This window comes from Thermobia domestica, chromosome 10 (genome assembly GCF_964235325.1).
Source record: "Thermobia domestica chromosome 10, izTheDome1.hap1.1, whole genome shotgun sequence".
NCBI lineage: Eukaryota > Metazoa > Arthropoda > Insecta > Zygentoma > Lepismatidae > Thermobia > Thermobia domestica.
The window spans coordinates 141,645,002-141,667,713 of NC_137463.1; the positions used below are offsets into that span (position 1 = coordinate 141,645,002).

Here is a 22,712-nt window from a genome sequence, read left to right on the forward strand (position 1 = left end):
TCATGGTCGATACTGGCTACTGTTACCGAGGTAAATTGAAGATTCGTAGGGTGGCGAAGAACTGCAAAATAAATTCGCAGTATTTTCAGGAGCAGATCGTGCGGCCGATCTACGAGCATGAGATTCCAACAATGTACGGAAATGGCACCAATCTGGTGCGCATTCACATGGACAAGGCCTCATCATATATCTCACGATCGTCCCTCGCATTCTACAAGGAGATGGAGGAGGCAAGTGGTATACAGATGATATCTTTCAATGAGGTACCTGTTAAATCTCCAGATGCAAGTCCTATGGACTATTGTGGATTTGGATTGCTGAAGCGGGCTTTGGGAAAACGGCGTGTGACAACTGTGGAAGGACTTTGGAAAGTTGTGCAAAGTAAATGGGACAAGATTCCCCTCCCAGTTCTTCAGAGAAGCCTATTACAGTGGGAATTACGCTGTCGGGCTATTGTTAGGAACTAAGGGAAACACATCGAGCACTTACGGACCTGGCGCCATGGATTCTTCTAAATTTTTAGGTAAGTCGAAATTGGTCAAATGTAGACTGAACAACCTCTGTATTCAGTGTATTTTGTTTTTAGGTAAATAATGGTTTATTTCTGTGGTGATCTATGAATAAAAGGAAGAGTTATAAAAAAATGTCAGAGAATATCTTTCCCACAAGAGCTACAAAATGCGAAGCTTTATTTGGAAAATGCGACAAAACGCGAAATATGAAAAACGAAACGCGAAGTTTTCAAATTCTTAGCGCGAAAAACTCGTGCCCCTAGCCATAGGCCAATATGAACTTTTTTCTTATATTGATGCGAGGAATCACCTCTTAAAGTTTGTCGATATAGTTCATTAACACCCTGTATATGCCAAAATAAAACAACACATTGGAGGATCAATTTCGTTTTCGAAGGAAAAACGAAACATGAAATGCAGTACTAAACCTGCGATTGATTATTGACCTTAACCGACCTAAAGATGTAAGCTACTAATAGTAGTAGATACTGAGGTAGCCTTTAACATCGCAGTATAGACTGGATGATTATCTTCAAGACAGTGAAGAACTTGGTGTCAGCTATGGAGTTAGAAATAGGATTTGCGAAATGTACAGAAATAAAGGAGAAATTATAGACAAAGATTTAACAACAGGATTTAAAAATTGGTAAATTAGAGTGAGACAAATATGCAGACCACTGTGAAAATTGAAGAAATATTGAAAAAGTTCTTCACCTACAATGAAAATATATTAAGATAACATGGAGTTGTTCAGTAAAGTAACATTTGCAGGGAACGTGATATTGGCAGTAGAAGAAGCTGAAGAATTGTTAGATGCAGCAGAGGAAGAGATATAATATAAGGATAAACTAAGAGACTAAACTCCACAAGTGCAGAAAAACGAGCAGAAAGTAGGAATTTACCTTGACAGTGAGAAATGATTTGAAGAGCACAATAGTCTTATGTGAAACACATTGGAATTGGAATAGCACAGGCAAAGCAGAGATGGTGCACAAATATGGATCAATTGACAACGAAACAAATGAAGTTTCGTTTTGCGTCCCGTGGATAAGCATTATGCGCTAAAGGATAGAAATCACTAATGAGAATTAATAATTATGAAATGATAGAAAATGAAATGAAATGAAATCTGTGAGTTTTACGTCCCACGGTTATGCCGGTTAGGCTAAAGGAGACGGTGATGATGAGGAATGAATGGAAATGGTGGAATGAAGAAAGTGGGAGGAAACGGGAGAACCCCGAGAAAACCCACGCACAAGGTGTTTGTCCACCACAAAGTTCACTTGGTCGAACCCGGGACCCCAAGCACCAGAGGTGAACGCTCTACCACTGAGCCACCGCGGCCCCTATGAAATGAAGAGTTGGCAAGTAATGACACATGGGTAGCACCAGATCATTGAGAGATTAAAAGAAGAAATTTACTAATAGTTTATTACGTGATATAAACAATCCGAATATGGAAGTTAGATCCGTTTGTGAAGCCGGATGCTGTTCTTAATAATTGATCATTCAGATACGTAGACATTGGAAAGATAAGAACAAAATGTGTTAGGCGTGTATTAGGAAGATTATAAACGAAATTACGTTTTTTTTTTTTTCTAATGTCCAAATCAGCAGGTGATTCAGCGCTCATTTTATTAAATTCAATAACTAGAATGACAAATCTAATTTTAAATGGAAAGGCAAATCCGGATATATGTAAATATTTTTACGGAGCAAATTTATGTGCCTTACGAAAGAAAGATGGTGGAATCAGGCCAATAGCAGTAGGTTGTGTTTTTAGAAGATTGGCTTCAAAGATTGCTGTTTGGTCTACAATCGTTGTACTAACTATTTACAACCTCGTCAATTGGGATTTGCCACAAAAAAGGGCAATGAGGCCATTATCCACGCTACCAGAACATTCATAAAAGCAAATAAAGATTCGAACAAGGTAGTCCTCAAAATAGATTACAAAAATGCTTTTAACTCAGTCGAAAGAGACTCCATGTTAAAGGAAGTGAAACTAATTCTACCTAAGCTATATCCATATTTCTGGCAGAGCTATTCTAGCCCATCATTGTTATTTTATGGAAATAGAACTATTTCATCCCAAGTAGGATGCCAACAAGGTGACCCTGCTGGACCGATGATTTTTAGCTTAGCAATCCACCCAATAGTGCGCTTGCTTTCTTCTGAAATAAATCTATTTTATTTAGACGATGGCACATTAGGGGGCTCACCAGATACGGTTATACAAGATCTAAAGTTCTTATTGACAGAATCTAAGAAGATAGGTCTGCAAGTTAATCCTTCTAAATGCGAACTGTTCTTCACGTCGGGTAAATCAGATCCAATTATAGAAGCCCAGTTTCAGAATTTGTTGTCTGGAATTCGGACAACACAAGCTCACGAGCTGTCGTTATTAGGAACACCACTACTTGAAGATAGCTATGAAAGTTATTTTGAAGATCATTTGAACAGTTTAAAAATGATAACACATAGATTAAAAGGACTGCCATCACATATAGCCTTCTTTCTCCTAAAAAATTGTCTAGGTGTCCCCAAATTAACTTACTTTTTGCGAACCACTCCCACATGGCTTCTCCCATCGAAAATTCTTCAGTTGGATAACTCCCTGAAAACTTCTTTACAAACAATAATAAATGAAGTTTTAAATGAAAGTCATTTGTCTATTTATCTATTAATTTTCTAATAACTTCAAGACATATTCTTGTAAAGTCATATGTGCCGTTGCACCTAACTTATATTACACATTTAAATGCTATGCATAATCGCAACACACACAGACTCATATATAGCACACTTTGAAAAAGGTATAATTTGTGCTGCTATTCCATTTATCACTACAAGCATTTCAATTCAATTAACGATTTCTCTCATTAGTCTAGAGATCTGATTGGTATAGTGGCTATTGTACTACCTATATCTATCAAAAACTTTTCATTTTTGTGCCAAAAGGTTATTCTTGGACATTGCCTACTGGATTTCAAGATGGCGTCGGTGTAGCAGCTCAACGAAGCATTTGCGCATCGAGTGACTATTACTCCGTTACTTAGCAACTTGAACTGAATCTTGTCACAAATTTTCATCAAAATTAAACTCTCACGGTTTGTGGACCTTCCTCGTAAGCTTAACAACACAATAGGTAAATCTAGCAAATCCTAAAACTTTTACACTGATGAAAGCAGCAAAACAAAATGAAAAACAAACAAATGGAAAATATTTGAATTAATATAAAATGGTAACATTAAATAAAAACATAATGGAATAAATATATTCTTACAGTAGGAATACTTCTTCCAGTTGTCTGCCTTTGGGTACGGTACCCTGTATTGAGGCGTTATTTCCTCTTAGAACTGCCATAGTTATTCTTTGTATGAGGAAGGTGCTTGCTCATGTCATCGGCAGATAACTGCGTGATCCGTCTGCCTATTTCTTTTATAAAGTTAAATCCTTCTTTGCCCAATGCACCACTGGATTCAATAGCGATAGTTACAATATATATATATAATGAGCGTTTTCTTTTCAGATTTTGACTTTTGCGTAGCAAAATGCGAACCATATTTAAATTTGCATCGCAATTTGTAAGCTTTGTATCGTACTCTTGGCAACCAAGAAAAACTATTATTATTATTATTATTATTATTATTATTATTATTATTATTATTATTATTATTATTATTATTATTATTATTATTATTATTATTATTATTTCATACAGTGAAGTAGTATACATTTTCTATGCATCACAAACAAGTAAGATAATGAAAAGCAAAGTAATTACAACTATACTTTTAAAAAGTTTTAACTTTGACATTCTACAGATTGTTTAAACTGGTACTATTTTCGAATGTGTCCATATAATTTTTCTTTCAAAATTAAATTTTGAATCCGTAATGACTTGAAGAAACGGATAATTGGAATTACACACCAGGAAGTCAACTTCAGTTTTTACGATAAAACAAAATAAGTTATTTCACACAAAGTCCAGTTTTTAATTTTAGCCAACTGCTAGTCGCATACAATTCGTTTTCCATATTTTAAACATTTTAAACATTACATGTTTTTTTTTTTTTTTTTTTTTGTATGTGTATTTGTGTGTGGTCGTAACTTCAATTTAAAATAAGGGAACATGGCAAAACAAATATGAATTTCTATGAGAATACTATGAAACAGATATGAAAATAATAGGGCAAAAAACAGTAGTGCTAAAGTCCCACATTTAGCTAGTACTCTAGTTTTTTGAAAAGTAAGCTCGAGTCTTGGATTTCGAGACACTATTGAACCACTTTCTTTACAGATAGAATAAAGGGTCGGCGGGGGGCCTCTGAGGCCCACAACTTAAAGGTCATTATTTCTCACCGAAACTAATTTATATTGTCTAATATGAACTTGAGAGGTCTAAGACGACATATATATATTTTTATTCTCTATTATTACTAGGTTTCTAAGTACAGTGCTGCCAACTATATGTGTGTAATTGTTTAAGTTACCATATTTTATTTGTCAGTAACTATAATTTATTTATTTTATCTGTTTCTATAGAAAAACTATCATGCAAATCAATAGCATCTTTGTACCATGTAGTATGTGTGCAAAGGCGGCTTCTAATCGCATTTCGGTGGTGATACGGTAGAGTGGGATGGAATGGGGAAAAAGTGGGGTATATTTCAGTATTCCAGAGAATTCAGGGTTAACCTCTTATAATTTCATCCCGGTTATCCTGGGAATGGTGAAATTCTTTAAAATTTTGTTTCTGCGTAAAGATAGATAGTGTGAGGGACCTTCGTTGGGCACTATATGGGATGTCACTAGAGGAGCAATGTTGCTAACCCAACATAAATATACAATTTTTCTATTAGCATAACGTCATGTTTTGCACATGTGGAATGCACATGTAAAATGTAAACGAACAAGCTACCACTTGTCTGCAATGTTGCAAACTAATACCACTACAGCATCACGAATATTACTACATGTTTACTGCAACAAACTTACCACTGCTTCCATTTGTTCCATTTGCGTTATCAAATAAAATGTTTAAATCACTGTCTTCTGCATCAAAACTTGACAGGTTTATTTCCACTTCGTTATCTTCGAGCTTACAACCTTCTATATCAGATTCATTTAAAAGTTCTAGAAGTTCTTTCTCAATTGGACTTTCGCAAAGGGAACGATTTGTCATTGTTTCAATGCTGCTGCAGATTTCCACATACAGTTACAGAATAACAAACTGAAAGTTTCTTATCAAATATGCGTCTTCAGTCAGTGTTGAAGGCTGCTGCTTGTAAATTCTACGATTAAAAATACTTGCAGAATTGCAGCAGCATAGTTCTTTTCCATTACTATTTAAACTTGATTCTCTCTCATATATACTCGTATATATATATATATATATATATATATATATATATATATATATATATATATAAAATAAAGTGTATGTGTGTTGGTCTGTCTGTCTGTCTGTGTGCGGCCTGGGAACCAGAAGAGTGGACCGAGAGTTACCAAATTTTGGTCAGGGTACCTTGCCCCAGGCCCCACATAAAGGCGAAGCGTTTTTTAAAATTTCGAACCAGGGGGTCTCAGGGGGGGGGGCGTTTACCGGGACATGTAAAAGTAGTAGAAAATGACCGATATTAGTGTTGAATTCACAATTTTCGCGGTCGCTGAAATCAATCGTGAAACTCCGATCGCATTAACTTCCAAATTCACGCTATTCTGCTCCGGGCCGGGGGTCACCCAAAATGACCGATATTAGTGTCAAATCCATAGTTTTCGCGGTCGCTGAAATCAATGGTGACACTTCCATTAGCGATAACTTGCAAATTCAGTTACAATTGTATGCGGGCCGGGAGTCAGCGGGGGGGGGGGGGGGTACTGCGACATGTAAAAAAGTAGCCCAAAATCACCGATATTAGTATCGAAACCATAGTTTTCACGGTCGTTGATATCAATGGTGATCAATGGGTACATTCAACTAGTATATATATATATACCGTATTTCAGAACTATAAGACCCACCTTAATTTTTCAGCATTTTTTTTTTTAAATACCGACTATTTTATTATTAGATTGCACGTTTGGTGGGGGGAACAATGTTTCGTAGTAAATGGGTTGGGGCGGCCATCGGATTTCGAGCGAGATCGACTGGTTAGTTTCGTCGTCGCATGTTAAAGGCGCTACGGTTCGCCTTGTTTCCAGTTTTGCATAAGAGTTTACGATCTGTATATTCTAGTCTATGGTTCTGGGTTTATGATGGCGGGGCGGGAGGGAAACAGTGTTAGCAAGCTTGTGAATTCCCGCAACTCATGTTCGTCGCATCGGTGCACTGCTGCTGCCAGTTGAATCCAATGTTGCCAGATAGAGATAGGTTTCCGCGGCATCGAATATATGCCCTTTTTAAAGACTGGTGGGAATTTTAAATCAAACGCTGGATATTTTTATATTAATTTCGGGTATAAGACACACCTGAATTGTAGAGACAATTTTCGAAGATAAAAGTGCGTCTTATAGTCCGTAAAAGACTGTATATATACAAGGTGGACAATTTATCTGGATCATCCGTGATAACGGAGAAACCAAAAGAGGAATAAAAGCGAAACTTTGCACGAAGCAACTACAAGCAGGGGGAAATCGTTTTACGTATTAAATACCACCACTCACTGAACAGTGTTGCCATCCCAGTATAAAGTTATATTTTTCAAATGGCACATCGTCAGATTATTACATATTTCAAATCAGCATTTAAACGAAAACTTAAAATATCACATTTATTATTCAGTGTTGCAAACTAAGGATGTTATAGTATCACAAACATCCAAAATTTAGTAACCTCTATCACACATACAGCACAAGGAGATGGACAAGATAATGAACATGGGAAGTACCTTAGCGTTGGATAATATGGTCACGGTATGGCTTGTTTTGAATGAATACCAACGAAGTTACAAGGGTTTGAAAATTTGATTTTTTTTGGAAGGTTTTAATTCGAAAACATCCTAGTTAAGTATCATATCTAATACTTGTGTAGTTCGCAATTGGCAGATAAATTATTTTGTTGTTTACAGCACTTCAATATTTTAAACCGTTCCGGAGATATGATAAACATTGATAAAGTTGGCCACACTGCTGAAAATTGCATATTTCTGGACAATATGTAAACTGACTGTTCTTTTCCTTCTCTTTTATAACATTGCAGGAATAATTTTAGTAGGTGTAAATTAGGGATGGCCAAAATTTTCCGGAATCCGGAATTCAGAAAAATTCCGGAATTCAGAAAAAATCCGGATTTCGGAAAAATTCCGGAATTCAGAAAAATTCCGGATTTCGGAAAAATTCCGGAATTCAGAAAAAATCCGAAATTCGGAAAAATTCCGGATTTCGGAAAAATTCCGGAATTCAGAAAAATTCCGACATTCGGAAAAAATCCGGAATTTAGAAAAAATCGGAATTTTTCCGAGATCCGGAATTTTTCCGATTTTACTTTCCGGATTCCGGAAAGTAAAAATTCTGGAATTGGCCATCCCTAGCTAGTAGCTGTTAAAAGAGAAACACAATAATGAATATATATACTGTATTAGTTTCTTGTAGTTGGATATGTCTTTATCATTTACGTAGACAATTGCTACTGCAGTTATTTACTGCTTTATGAAAAGGTCTTATTTTCACACACAAAAAAGTCGCCGGTATGTCTCAAACATTATCGCGTTCCCACCTGCAGCTGCTCCAAAGCACTGCAAACTACTTTTTAATCAGGCGAAAGGCAGTGAAGGAAAAGAAATCTCAACAAATATTCTAATAATATTCGCTTATTGTCAACATAAATACAGTGAGCGCAGAAAGTGCTCGTACACCATGCATACTTTATATTGAAAACAGCTAGCATGAGAACAGGAGGTGGAAAATATATATATAACCAGAATTAAGACTACACATTCATACATTTTATTTCTATATACAAGAGAAAGGCCAAACAAAGACAATCACTGTTTTGCTCAGAAGAGAGAATTCCTTTTTTTGTAAACGCAAAAAGTCACCGTACACTTATGATTGAATTAATGCTTATAAAGTATATTACGTTATTTATTATTTTGTGGGATTACCCTGTGCGTTAATGATTGTCTGTAGTCTTCGTGGCATTGATTTCACCTGTAGTAGTTCGTAGTTCTGTAGCTTCGGGACTATAGAAGTCAGTGGAGAGCTTTTGTGAACGCGGCATTGAACCTCCGGGTTCCATAGGCCATAGAGTTAGTTAGTTAGTTAGTAGCTTCGGGACTGAATATGTCCCATTCTTCTTGAATAGCTTTTCTCAGGCCTTCTTTAGTAGAGAAGCTGTGCCTTCTGATTCTTGTCACCAGAACAGACCATAGATGTTCTATGGGGTTCATGTCTGGGGATTGGGGAGGTGTGCAAAGCTGTTTCAAGGTATTATAGAGTAGCCACAATCGAGTATTTTCCACTGTATGTTTGGAGTTGTTGCCTTGCTGAACAATAAATTGTTTTCTGCGCACTAGTATGGAGATTTTCCTTTAATATGTTAATATACACTTTGTGGATCATCACTCCATCGATAAAGTGGAGACGACCCACTCCTGAGGCACTCATACAACCCCAGACGAGCACGGACCCTCCTCCGTGTCTTACTTTAGGGACGAGATTTTGAGGATTCATCTCTGTATTCACCTTGCGTCATACCATACGCCTCCCATTGGATTCGATAAGATTAAATTTACTTTCGTCCGAAAATATGACCCTATTCCAGAAAGAAGCCTGATCCCTTATCTTTATACTCTTTTTCAAACTTTAGTCTCATTATACGATTTGTCTTGTTCACCCATAACATTTTCCTGGCTATCCGAGCATGATACCCTGCAAATATTCCGCACTGTACTGGCTGATACTTTAACACCGCGTGTTTCCAGATCCGTTGCCAGTTGCACAGCACTACTTTTCGGAACCTTTTTTCTTTCCCTAATAATGTAACGTTTATCTTGTTCACTCAACACTCTTGGTCTTCCAGTTTTTTTGTTTGTTTTTTTTCGCACAGTGATAGAAACATTATACATCGCAATTATTGTTTGTACTGTTGAACGAGGTCTGTCTGCAAGGTTTGCTATTTTTCTCAAAGATTTACCCTTCTTATGCAATTTAATAATTACTTTTCTTGTCTCCTCATTTGTTTCTGTTCGGTTGCTTCCCAGTTTTACAGCCCACCGTGCAGTTTTTTCACTCTTATTCACAACTAAACTCATTCTGTTATTCGTCATGCTATAAACAGAGGTGTATAATCAGGTGAATACTAGTGAACCCCAGTTGTGGTATCTTTGTTTCGTATTCGTACGTCAGGTGTACGATCTCTTTTTGCGTCTACTCTATACACTTTCTACGGAATTTATTTACTTTCTGACCATTAAACTTGTCTTTTTGTTCTTTATTGGTATATTCATAAAGCTTAGTTTTCATTATTCATATTGTGTGTGTTATTACACTTCTTAAATTTTCTGTTTCTTTTTCGCAAGCATTCTCGTTTCAATAGCATAGGTGTACGAACACTTTCTGCGCTCACTGTATGTACAGTAAATACAAATTTATAATTTTTGACTTTACGAAGTATACAATGTAATTGTTCAATAATTAACATAAGCAGGCATTCATTAATTTATATTAATATAATAATTAATAAAACTAATAAGCGGGTGATTGATGACTCAGTGGTAGAGTTTTCATCTATGGTATTCTAACCCAGGACATGTGGGTTTTCGATGGCTAATTTTGTGTTCGAAAATTTTTCCGGTGGTAGGCCTACTCTTGGTTCCCTTTCTTATATTTGTTCCATCATCACTCATTAACGAATTTAGTTTATCAAAACTCTATAGCCATATATTCGTTCTGTCCGTCAGTGAAACAAACAGTCTCAAGTACTATCTGATGGATTACCATCAATTTTGGCCACGATGTACAGAGTCAATAGTTAAGAATCGAGTTCCCTGATGAATGTAATATTCAAACCGGAAGCGGTACAAATCAACCATTTCCGGTTTTAACGTTAATCATTATATAGTAAATATGGTAATAGATAGCAAGAAACGGTTTCCAGTAATCGACATATATAACATTCATGTAGATAGAATGTTACCCAATTTGTGCATCTGCTGAAAATAATGAGCTTAGGTATTTAGAGAGCATTTTCCGCTTTAGAAAATGTGTGCTTGGTAAAGAATGTAGAGAATTAGCTGAGTCAGGCACGTAGCTAGAATATGGTAATAGGAAGGGGGGGTCTGTCACGAAATACTGTGGTTATTTACCAGGGGCTCAATCATTCTAAATTATTTTATTGGCAACATATATTGGTTCGTTTAGCCAAGATTTCTAATGGAGGGATGATATGAAATACTGTGGTTACACACCAGAGGCTCGATCAATCTAAATATTTTACTGACAACATACCCATATTGATTGGTTAGGACAATAAAATGAGGATATATTAGTAAGTATTTTAATAAGAAGCTATGAAGATATCTCGAGTAAAAAATTATAAAAAAGTATTGAAAAAGATATAGTCTTCCGAGGTCATTCGAACGGTGTCGAGAATTTTGCGTCTGGGAAATTTGCGCCCTACCTCAAGAACAAGGAAAATTGCGCCTGCAATGTACCTCCACCGGGAAGTTTGAGCCCTGCGAAATAAAAGAACCTATTCGAGCTTACGCATTTGCTCGGAAGGGCTGACATTACAGCATAAACAATCCTCCCCCCAGAACCATGCCATTTGTGATTTATTTTCATTGTGGCTATATAAGGGGAGAATAAACTTCAATATAAGCCAAAAGAACACAACGGATCAACGCAATCACTGCTTCTTCCAGAGATGATTTTGGGGGAACACTGGCCTCCCCAGAGCTCTCAAAGTGCCCCCTCGGAGGAGACCAAAATAATACGTCTATAATATAATAATAAATAGAATAGTACCAGCAGTGACCCCCTCCGGAATACTAAGTGTGCCCCCCGGAACATTTTTTCTGAAAGAACGACTGAACGCAATTGTGTGTTTAAAGTGTAATTCCAGCAAGTAAACACACTGTACATAGTTTTCTTGATAATATTACTGAACTGATTTTACATTCACTTTACATTTTCTTTTCTATATTTTGTGTCCTAAAAAGCCAAACAACTCGCAAGGATTGTGAACAGAGATATCTGGGTAGAGCCAAACAGCCTTTTGTAGATTAAATTATACTCTTTGATTATATTAATAAATAATTATATATCAGTCATTTATACTTTTATTGTAAATTTTGTAGTATAATGAAAAATTGTATTTGTATGGATTGCCCTTCAGTGAACTAAAATTGTATTTTTATTTCATTTGTTCGGAATATTATAACGGATGAAGTAACTCACTGAGACGATGAGAGGCAAGCCTAGTTCAAGTGTGAGTGGAAGTTACTTTACACAGTACAAAAATAAGTTGAATTGTAGGGCGCTAACATCCCAGTGCAAATATATAGCCGGCGCATTTTCCCCTCTTTTTGCGGTAGGGCGCAAACATCCCAATGCAAATATATTGCGAGCGCATTTTTTCCTATTTTTGTGGTAGGGCGCAAATTTCCTGGGCGCAAAATTCTCGCATTCAAGGGAAATATAATGTCCGTGAAGTTGACAAGCCACTTATGTCAGACTCCAATTTCGACTTTAAACGTCGCTAGTGCTATGTTAGTGTTCGATAGTGACGCAAATCGTTAGCACTCCACAGATAACGTGTGCTTTTTAAATAATGGATATGTCTTCTAACTGCATGCCAACACGCCCACTTCTAAGAATCATCTCAAAAATGAGGTTAACCGTTAGAGCAAGTAAGTGCTCATTAGTACCATTAACATTAACGTTAATGCCTCCATTGTACGGCCCTTTGAGTAATAATTACACCACGTATAGTCTCAATGGGTCCCTATATTCTCGCGAACATTCTGACGTGCCCAAGTTAGTTACTTTTTTTTTTGAACTATTGTTTATCTGTTATTGTTTATTGTTTATTGTTTATTGCTAGTCTGCAGAGTAGTCCTTACATTAATATGCCATTGTCCTTGATAATCATTGCGTATTTACAAGCAGTTTGTTATTACTGTTAGAAGATATCAAAAAACAACAGATAAAATCTACTACTTAACGGTTCATATAACGATTAATAATAATAATAATAATAATAATAATAATAATAATAATAATAATAATAATAATAATAATAATAATAAGACTATTCCAGCATAAAAGTTATCAATTGCATCACACTGGCAACAAGCGACGCATATTTTAACTTCATAAAAATTCGTTTCTCACGATTTTCTGGAAAACTACGTATGATATCTTCATTCTGTCAAGTTGTTTATCTCAGTGTGATATATGTATTACCTCTGGACAATATCACAGTAAAACAAAAATTAAATATTAGGAGTGCATCGTACTTTTGGACTACATCTCATTAACCATGGGAAGATTGAGTAGTGTATACTTTAGGATGTAAGTTTCAGCTTAACTTGCATCATACATTCTTAGGATTACAAAAAGGAAATTTGTTCGTTTGCATTTGAACAAAATTCTTAGGATTACAAAAAGAAAAAATAATTTTTCCGAATTCCGGAATTTTTCTGAATTCCGGAATTTTTCCGAAATCCGGATTTTTTCCGAATTCCGGAATTTTTCTGAATTCCGGAATTTTTCCGAAATCCGGAATTTTTCTGAATTCCGGAATTTTTCCGAAATCCGGAATTTTTCCGAAATCCGGAATTTTCCGAATTCCGGAATTTTTCTGAATTCCGGAATTTTTCCGAAATCCGGAATTTTTCTGAATTCCGGAATTTTCCCGAAATCCGGAATTTTTCTGAATTCCGGAATTTTTCCGAAATCCGGAATTTTTCCGAATTCCGGAATTTTCCGATTTTACTTTCCGGATTCCGGAAAGTAAAAATTCCGGAATTGGCCATCCCTAGTGTAAATACAACAGTCCTTGCAATTACATGATTTAAGCAGTATTGCAAATTTCAGCAATGTCATCATATCTCCGGAACGGTTTTTGATATCGAAGTGCTGTAAACGGCAAAACAATTTACACATCCATTGCAAACCACACAAGCAACCAGATATGATACTTACCTAAGCATTTTTTTTCGAAATAAAGACTTTTGAAAAATATTAGTTTTAATCCGGTGCAGTGTCTTGTCCATCTCCAGTGAACTGTATGTGTGATAGAGGCTTCCAAACTTTGGATGTTTGTGATATTATAACATCCTTAGTTTACAACACTGAATAATAAATGTGGTATTTTAAGTTTTCGTTTAACATGTTGATTTAAAATATGTAATAATCTGACGTAGTGCCATTTGAAAAATATATAACTTATACTGGAATAGTAACACTGTTCAAGTGGGTGGTGGTAATATGTAAAACGATGTCCCCCTCCTTGTAGTTGCTTCACGCAAAGTTATGCTTTTCTCCCTCTTTTGGTTCCTCCGTTATCACGGATGATCCAAATAAATTGTACATCTTATATATATATATATATATATATATATATATATATATATATATATATAATGTGTGTAAAAGAGAGAGAGATTATAATATAAATTGACATACTCAGAAGAAATATATTTATAATGTGTAGTTGGCAACACTGCATCATAATAATTTCAAAAGGGTGACCTTGCCTGATGTAATATCAATTTTTTTAAAAATGAAAAATAAAATAAATAGCCGAAACACTCGAATGTAACAGTTAACGTATCCGCTGAATAGCCCCTTAGTACTACCAAGGAGGAGGCCTCTGAGGCACACAATGTTTTGTTCATTTATAAATAGAAAAAAACGAAACACTAAAAACTGAGCAAGTACGTTTTATGACGAATGGAAGCCTGACATCAATCTTTTCATATTTTTTTATCGGATTAAAAATGTTACAAAATGTAAAGAAAAAATGCCTCTCAGTCCCCCCCCTGGCTCTCCTAGGGTCAGAATGCACTAGTGATGCTATACTTATATTCGTAATGTATGTGTCACTGATTATGGTGGACTATTGATACAACGCTCACATATTCTATGTGACAACTTCTGCTGCCAGATTAATACCATTGATCTGTTTAAACTGGTTAGTCCTGTTAACGTTAAATCAATAGAGTTAGTTGACATACAAATCTTTTCCGAAGATACTTCGTCACGGGAGACCATATTCGATTCCCGGTGAAACTCATGTTGTTCGGATCCCATGTTAAGTTGTAGGTCCATATCTCATATAGCTTCAGTGCTGAACAGGACACTAAACTCCAAATCGACCAACCAATCTTTCTCAAAGATTAAGATTTTTGTAATTATTCATTAAACTTCAGTTTTATACTTTTTCCATAACTAGACATAACGGTATTTCGAACTTTTTCGATCAATATTTGCCAAGCTTTCGAAGATTAAACTTTGTGTTTGTGTTTCCAAGATTAAACTCCCAAAAACTACTTATTAATTGCCTTTAGGAGACCTATTCTCGGTATTTTCACAGTAGGAGAAGGAAATCGGATAAGTAGCTGATTTGTGTTTTTGCAGACACAAAACCAAGTCACACAGTAATATTTAGAAATTTATAGGTGTATGAAATAGGATCTAATACATAGAGAAACTGTTGGAAGTTGTAAACCAATTTTCGTTAAATTCTTTTCCAAAGATATTTTGCGGGAAAATTTTCAAAATTTATAGCATTATGACAGTTTAATGTACGAAAGTAATAGCTCGTGAGTAAGACAAATCTCTCATACTGTATGTAATGCAGATCAAGCTGCTAGTGTTATAATTTATTTGAGGATACTAATACATAATTAATGATACATTTTACTATTTGTTTGGCGTCAGAAGAAAAAGATCTTTGTGTAATACTTTATACAGATAACTTTACAAGTACCACACTTTTATTAAGACGTTAGTGACCAGATTTCAATTCATCATGTAGGATGAATTCATTAAGATGTAGGAAACGTACTTGATAATTCGAGATTGTTTGATGAAATCTGTTTAAACTATCACACTGGAGATATTCTGGAAATACAGTAATGAAAATGTGAAATGCAAGAAAAATTGATGAGTTAGTAAAGAATTTAAGAACGTAACATTACAGTGTTAGTTTGGAAATTTTCCTAGAAATCTGGAATGTTTGTACTTTGTGGAAACCAGTGCAGAAATATAAAATCTAGTTTCGAAAATTAATAATTATTGGCATATTGGACATATTAAAAAAGTAGTGTTATTGAACTATTAATTTTAATATTATTTTGTTGAAAATATTACAAATTAGCAGCTTACGAAATTCCACCCTTTAAAGAGGAAGCAATTCAATTCGTAAATGAAAATTACTCTACTGAACAATCGGTAGAATCAAATACAAATAAACAATATTTATTTGACAATACTTTCGGTTTTGTGCACTTAAATGTTCTCTTTTTAACGTGTAGTAAGTATCACTTGTCGTGAGAGGTTTGTAAATGTTAGGTTATTTTAGAAATCGTGACTAGATGAGACGTATTTGGAAACAGTTGTATAATAGACTTAATTTGGATGCCTCTCTTAGATAGCTTGGCTGGTTTCGATCAAAATTGTATTGTGACCTACTCAGGTGACGAACTAAGTTTTGTTTAGATTACAAATACAAGGGAAATTAACTCAAGGGCAAATTTGGTTAAAGATACGGCGTAGACATTTATTTCCAAAGAACGAATTGACAGAGTTAAATTAATATTGATATGGAGGTCATTGATGGATCTAAAACGATAAATGTCTAAAAAAGAATATATATGAAAATTTAAATTGTTATACAGTGAGTCCATAAAGTTCTGCAGGAAAGTAAAACTCGATAACTTGGAAACTACGTAATGTATTAACAAATACTTTTTGGTGTACTTACAGAAAGGTTCAAAGTTTTGTTTCAGCTAGGTAAGGTTCATCGCCAAACCTCCAATTGTGCACCATTCACGTCCAAACACACTTGCGGTCTTTTTGGGAAACCAAGAATTGTGTGTTGACGGTGCTCGTCTGGAATGTTCAGAATCACATCAGTTACTTTGTTCTTGAGATCGTGCAGATTAGCTGGCTTCTGCGAATACACCTTGGTTTTCACGTGTCTCCACAGCCAGTAATCACAAGGCGACAAATCTGGTGATCTTGGAGGCCAAGGTGTGGGTCCTCTTCGGTCAATGCATCTCTCTTTAAATTATTCGTTAAGAAACTGTCGAACTTGAAGAGCATAGTGCGTCGGTGCCCCACCCTGTTGCATGTGGACCTCATTAAGAATGCCTAACCTAGTAAGTTCTGGCAAAAGGAATGTCTGTAGCATGTTCAGATAATTGTTACATTTACCGTCTCTTTCTCGAAGAAAAACGGGCCGATAATGTGGTCCATTGAAACAGCACACCACACATTGACTTTGGAACTACCCCGCTTGTGCTCCTCGAATTCACGTGGATTTTCCATCCCCCAAATTCGGCAGTTGTGCCTGTTTACTTTTCCCGACACATGAAATGTGGCTTCATCTAAAAACAGAAATCGAGACAGAAGGTCACCATCTTCTTGTAAGCGGGTAAGCATTGACTCTTAGAATTCCATTCTCATGTCACAGTCTTCCTGTATCAGCTCGTGTACAAATTTTAACATAGGGCCGGACCTTAAAATTCCTGCGTACGATCTTGTGTAATGTTGACTTCGGTATTCCCAGTTTCAATGACCTACGTTTAGGCGACTTCATTGGACTCCTGGCTACGCTGTCCTGCAACGTGTGAATCACATCGTCACTCGTTCCTGGCCTTCCACTGCGTGGTAAATCTGACACACTTCCCGTTTCTTTGAACTTCTCGTATCACCTCTTGATACTTGTTTCTGCTGAGGGTGTTTCCCATACGTTGTTTGGAACTTTCTCCGCACTGAAACGCAAAATTTTAATTCCATAAACCACGAAACACATTGTACTTTTTTTAAAATAGACGCCATCTTAAGTCACGTGATTACCAGCACAAACGTCATCGAGTATTGTGGCCAGAACAAAACTTTAGACTTCCCTTCTTCCAGCCCCAAAAATGTATACACTTAAACGTAAGGGTTTCCAAGTTATAGAGTTTTACTTTCCTGCAGGACTTTATGGACTCCCGGTATTAAATACTGTTACAAGTTCTGTTAAGATCTCGAAACAAGGAGTAGCCATTAGATAAAGTTTTATTAAGGTCAGGGACCGAGAATCATATAAACCTTTTCTAGTTAACAACTTGACTATTCGTTATTTATTTATTTATTTATAACGTCCCACAGTTACGTTCCGAAGATAAGGGAGACCGTGATGATCAAGGAATGAAATAGTGAAATGAAGGTGTGAGGAAACTGGAGAATCCTGAATAAACCCAAGCACCTAGTGTGTATCCATCACAAAACCCACTTTATGCTACCTTGGATTGAACCAGGGTCCCACCCATCAAAGGTGATTGCTAGCACTGAGTAACTGCAAACCCAAAAGCTTCACCGTGAACTTAACATTATTTTTAATGAAGAATAATAAGTGATACTAAATTTGTTTGAGAATAATCGAGGCTACAGCTTAGATTTTTTTCAACTTCGAAAAGACAAATCCAAACTAAATTTTTTTGGTGGCGATTCGGTATTTAAATTGCCATGAATGGCATTAAATACGTGATAAATTTTTCGTTTCAATAAAAGTTTATGTGCAAAGAATAGACTTAATCAAAATTAGCTTTGTGTGCTCTCCTAAGATGCATCAAAGCTAAAATCCAGTCTTGATTAGAGTGAAAGGCGAAAAATGCATGCTTGAAAAATAACCTGAACATAGAAACATTAAACTAAATAGTCTTGGATGTATAAGACTTGATGACAGGGCTGCTCAAATGTGAAATCTAATTAAGACCAGAGGTAAAAACCGACTTTAATACTTACCAGAATTGCTTCAGCTTTTGAATCAAAATTCTAGTGAAGGTAATTGACCTATATATGTGGCTTACTAAATTATATTGAGGACTGTTAGGACAAATAGCCATGTTTGCTCAAGATCAGAAACCACCTAATAAACTTTTGAGTTTCAGTAATAGTTTACTGATTTTGACCAAAATCGAGATTGAGTTCGTTGACAGCACATTTAGATGCGTCTTAACTTGGTTCGGAATGGTCGAGGCTAGAGGCTAAATTGACTACTACAGCTCTTCATGAGCTTCAGGTACACTATTATCATAGCAGGAACTTAGGACAAAATCGAAATCATAAACTTAGATATGACGTAGTTGTCTGAGAATACGAACGAGGGTACTAAACAGTCTTAGGTTTTTTGTAAGACTGGAGGTAAGGTTTAGCCAATGATAAAGTGCTCCTAGTTTCGTTATAAAGCCGTTCCAGGTGAAATCAACACTATTTGAAGACAAAATTTACCTTACCATCTCTGATTGTCATGAAATTTTGCACAGGGGTACCATTCATCTAGACTAAGAAAAATACCAAATTTCATCTTTATATATCAACCGGTATTGTAGTTTAAGCTATGTAAAGTTTCAAAAAATTGCCCAAAATAGTATGTTCAATGTATTTCGAAGGGGGAATTGCGGTTCTTCTAATTGAGTTAGAGAGTTGGTTGAGGTGTCATTTTACAGCATTTTTCATGCCCTTTTCTGTGATGTACATCATATATGCTAATACAGAATTGTTTTTCAAAATCCAAATGAAAATTTTTCAAAAAGTACATATTTCAAAAGTTTGAAATTCATTCCAGGAACAAATAGCATTGTTGTAAAGCGCCTGGAAAAATATGAATTTGGGATGATAATAGGTTAATTGTTAAAAAAATCAAAACTAACACTAGAGTTTTCATTAATACCCTGTACCTACCTGAAAAATACAAGTATGCAATGTTTTTCGTTTTACTTGTGGGAATAAATGTGAAGAGTAAAGTATTGGGTCTAAAACATATTATACAGACTTGTAATCTGCTGGCAATACGTATTAGCTCATGCTCTAAAAACTTGAACTTAAAGCTAAGTTAAGATGCTGATACTTTTGAACTTTAGTTTTATTGAAGTTAATAAAATAATATTAATACATGTTTCATAAAAATGTTACTGTAAATAAATGTGGTTTGTAAAAAGTATACATCTAGCACTGGTACAGCAGCAGGGTTGGCTGGCTTAAACCAGGTATTTTTGTTTTTTAATTGGGTAAACAAAAAGGATGCCACAAATCGTGTGAATTTCATAGTGACGTTTTTACATATCTCGAATCATCTGTGTTAGGTGAATCTAATTTTCACTTTGTAATTAAGGGGTCCCGATGAGCCACAAAATTTCTCCCAGCTGGAAACCGAGTAATGGTTCAGATGCCACTTTAAGTAATATGTCCAATCCTTCATAACCTCGCTGTTACGTAAGGACGGTAAGCCTAAACAAACCAAACGAACTGAAACAGCTTTAGCGGATAGGCCAGTGCCTACCCAAAAATTTTGAAAACTATAAAGTCTAAAAAAGAACATATATTTACAGCCAAGGAACAAATCTTATACATTTTTATATTTAAAAAAATACAATAAAATTGGCCTACTCAAAATTAAAATCCTGAAGCCGCTACAAATCTCGAAGTCGATCTTATCTATCTGTTTGCTACAAATTATATCTATTTCATAGTTATCAATGTTTTTAACTTTTTTTAAATATATTGATAAAAGTAGACAAACTTCATCTACTACATCTGTACATTATCAATTGGGACTTTTTAATTTTTTTGAGTAATTTCTCATACTAATTTTTAATTTTAAAATTCCAGCATTCATTGTTTGTATAAACGCCATTTTAGCACACTGGTTATCAGCGACGTACGTAGTAATTTATGTCGGGGATCCATAGCTTTTCAGGGAAGGGGGTGGTTTTAAATTCAATATGAGGGCAAATTGTATTAAAATTTTCAGATGGTTTACAGGGTTGGGGAAAGGAAGTGTCAGAATCTCCAATTAAACTTCAATTAGAAGACATATCAGACTGTCACCGCTCGCTATAAAGGAAATGTGTGGCTCGGGTATGTTTTGAAGAACTTGTTGAAGTAAAAGTAACTTCTTCATCCACCTGGGCCATCTCTATCATTCTCATATGCAAGAAATGCTGATGTTCTGTAGGTGTTGGTAGTGGACGTTCTGACAAAAGTGAATCCTGTAACTCCCACTGGAAGAAGTTATGTTCTCCTTGAAAGTGATGTATGCCGAACAAATGTGGCTTTTGCAAATTTCAGATGATACTACTACTCATTGAAAAGTTTCACTATGGACTCAACTATATTCTTTCTTCAAGTAAGTGTTCATTTTTATTTTCACAAAAGTGTAAAACTTAGCATTCTTGTGTTATTGTCCTATATACAGATATTCTTGAAAAATCAAGTATTAGTTCTGAATTATTTTAACGATGAACCCATTACTATCACAAATTCACATTTGGTAGGTGCTTTACAATAATACTATCTATTCGCGGAATTAATTTCAAAATTTTAAAATATGTACTTCTCTAAAAATTTGAAATAAAATTTTGATTTTGATTAAAAAAAAAAACAAATTCTGTATTAGCCTATATGATATATACCACAGGAAAGGGCATGAAAAATGCTGTAAAATGACACTTCAATCAACTCTCTAGCTCAGTTAGAAGAGCTGTAATTCCAGTTTCAAAACTCATTGAACATGCTATTTTTTTTCAAACTTTACATAGCCCTATCTTCAATACTGGTTGATATATAAAGTTGAAATTTGATATTCTTATTAATCTATCTAGAGGGCATCTATGTACCAAATTTCATTAAAATCTGAGATTGTGAGGTTAAGTCACTGTGTTGAATTGATATGGAATGACCCTATAGACCACAGTTTACTCTTTATCAAATGTAAATAAATATTTAAATAGTGTGAATGTATTTTTGTGTTTACTTACAGATATGGAATTGTGAAATTTGCTTTTGCTGTTTTCATATTATCTGCATACAACAGTGGGCAAGAGATAGTTTAGTTTTGAAAAAGCAGTCACACGGTGATAATTCTAACAACAAGACGAAACTAACTTGGTGCTGGTAAGAAAATATTTTCTAGCTTTCGTATTACTTTTATCGTTGAATTTTTCGTAATCCGGAATAGAACCTCTTCAACATTTAGTATGAAGTTCAGCTTGGGTTCTCTTTCATGATATTACAATATATCTTCCATGTTTCCTATCTCTGTGTGGGAGTGAATGAGAAATTTCATGGATTTATTTCTTTTATATGGTGTGAACCTAACTTTACATTCTCATTGTATTTTCTGTTCATTAGGAGAAATCAAACTTATCTCTCTCAAATCGAATTCTGATGCAAAAATGAAATCCAAGTAATTTCCAAAATCCAAAAAGTAGTAGTAGATATTCAAAATTTAGCGGTCTCATGACGTCCTTGGTAGTTTATCGGATGAAAGGTATATTGTATTACAGCGGGCCCTGTTTTCATCGTGGGGAAAACCGAAGATTATATGAAGGGCGTAGCGTAATGATTTATACGTTTAGTTTTTCCGACATATTCATACAGTTACACAGAAACTGATATGTCCATCTTCTCAGTATAACCTGCCTTTATCTTTACGCACTTTTGATAGCAGTATGTCAGCTGCAGAAAACCCTCCTGGAACCAATTGTTTGAAGTCTGACGTACCTATGTTTGGAAGCTTGTTCAAGTTCATGAGCATCTGTAAACCGACGACCACGCAGAGGGTTTTTCATTGCCTCGAAGAGATAGTAATCTCTGGAAGCCAAGTCTAGCGAGTAGGGAGGGTGTGGCAGCACTATAAACTCTAGTTGATCAATGATGGCAATGGTTTCCTGGTTGCCATGTGCACGTGCATTATCATGTTGTAGAAGCACTCCTTTCGCCTATTTTCCTGGCTCCTTTGAACGATACGACATAAGCATTTAAGGGTCTCCAAATACGCCGCACTGTTCATCGTGACTTCACTTTGCAGTCAGTTGATCAGAATAATACCTTTGTGTCCCAGAACACTGTAGCCATACGCTTCCCAGGTAAAGAATTCGAAATTTCTTTGGCGGTGTGCTGTCATGATATTTCCACTGTATTGGTTGCTGCTTCGTCGTCGGCTCATGGTAATGGAGCAAATCTCATCATCAGCCA

At 35.5% G+C, this 22,712-nt stretch overlaps 1 protein-coding gene across 6 annotated transcripts in view; it reads left to right on the top strand.

The window, feature by feature from the left end:
* LOC145662754 (NF-X1-type zinc finger protein NFXL1-like) overlaps window positions 1-22,712 on the top strand; it is a 582,971-nt gene that overhangs the window by 140,546 nt on the left and 419,713 nt on the right. For all 6 annotated transcript variants that reach the window (XM_081728623.1, XM_081728621.1, XM_081728624.1 and 3 more), the window contains one exon: window positions 21,496-21,629. In XM_081728623.1, coding sequence (XP_081584749.1) covers window positions 21,496-21,629 — 134 coding nt within the window. The remainder of the gene's footprint in view (window positions 1-21,495; window positions 21,630-22,712) is intronic.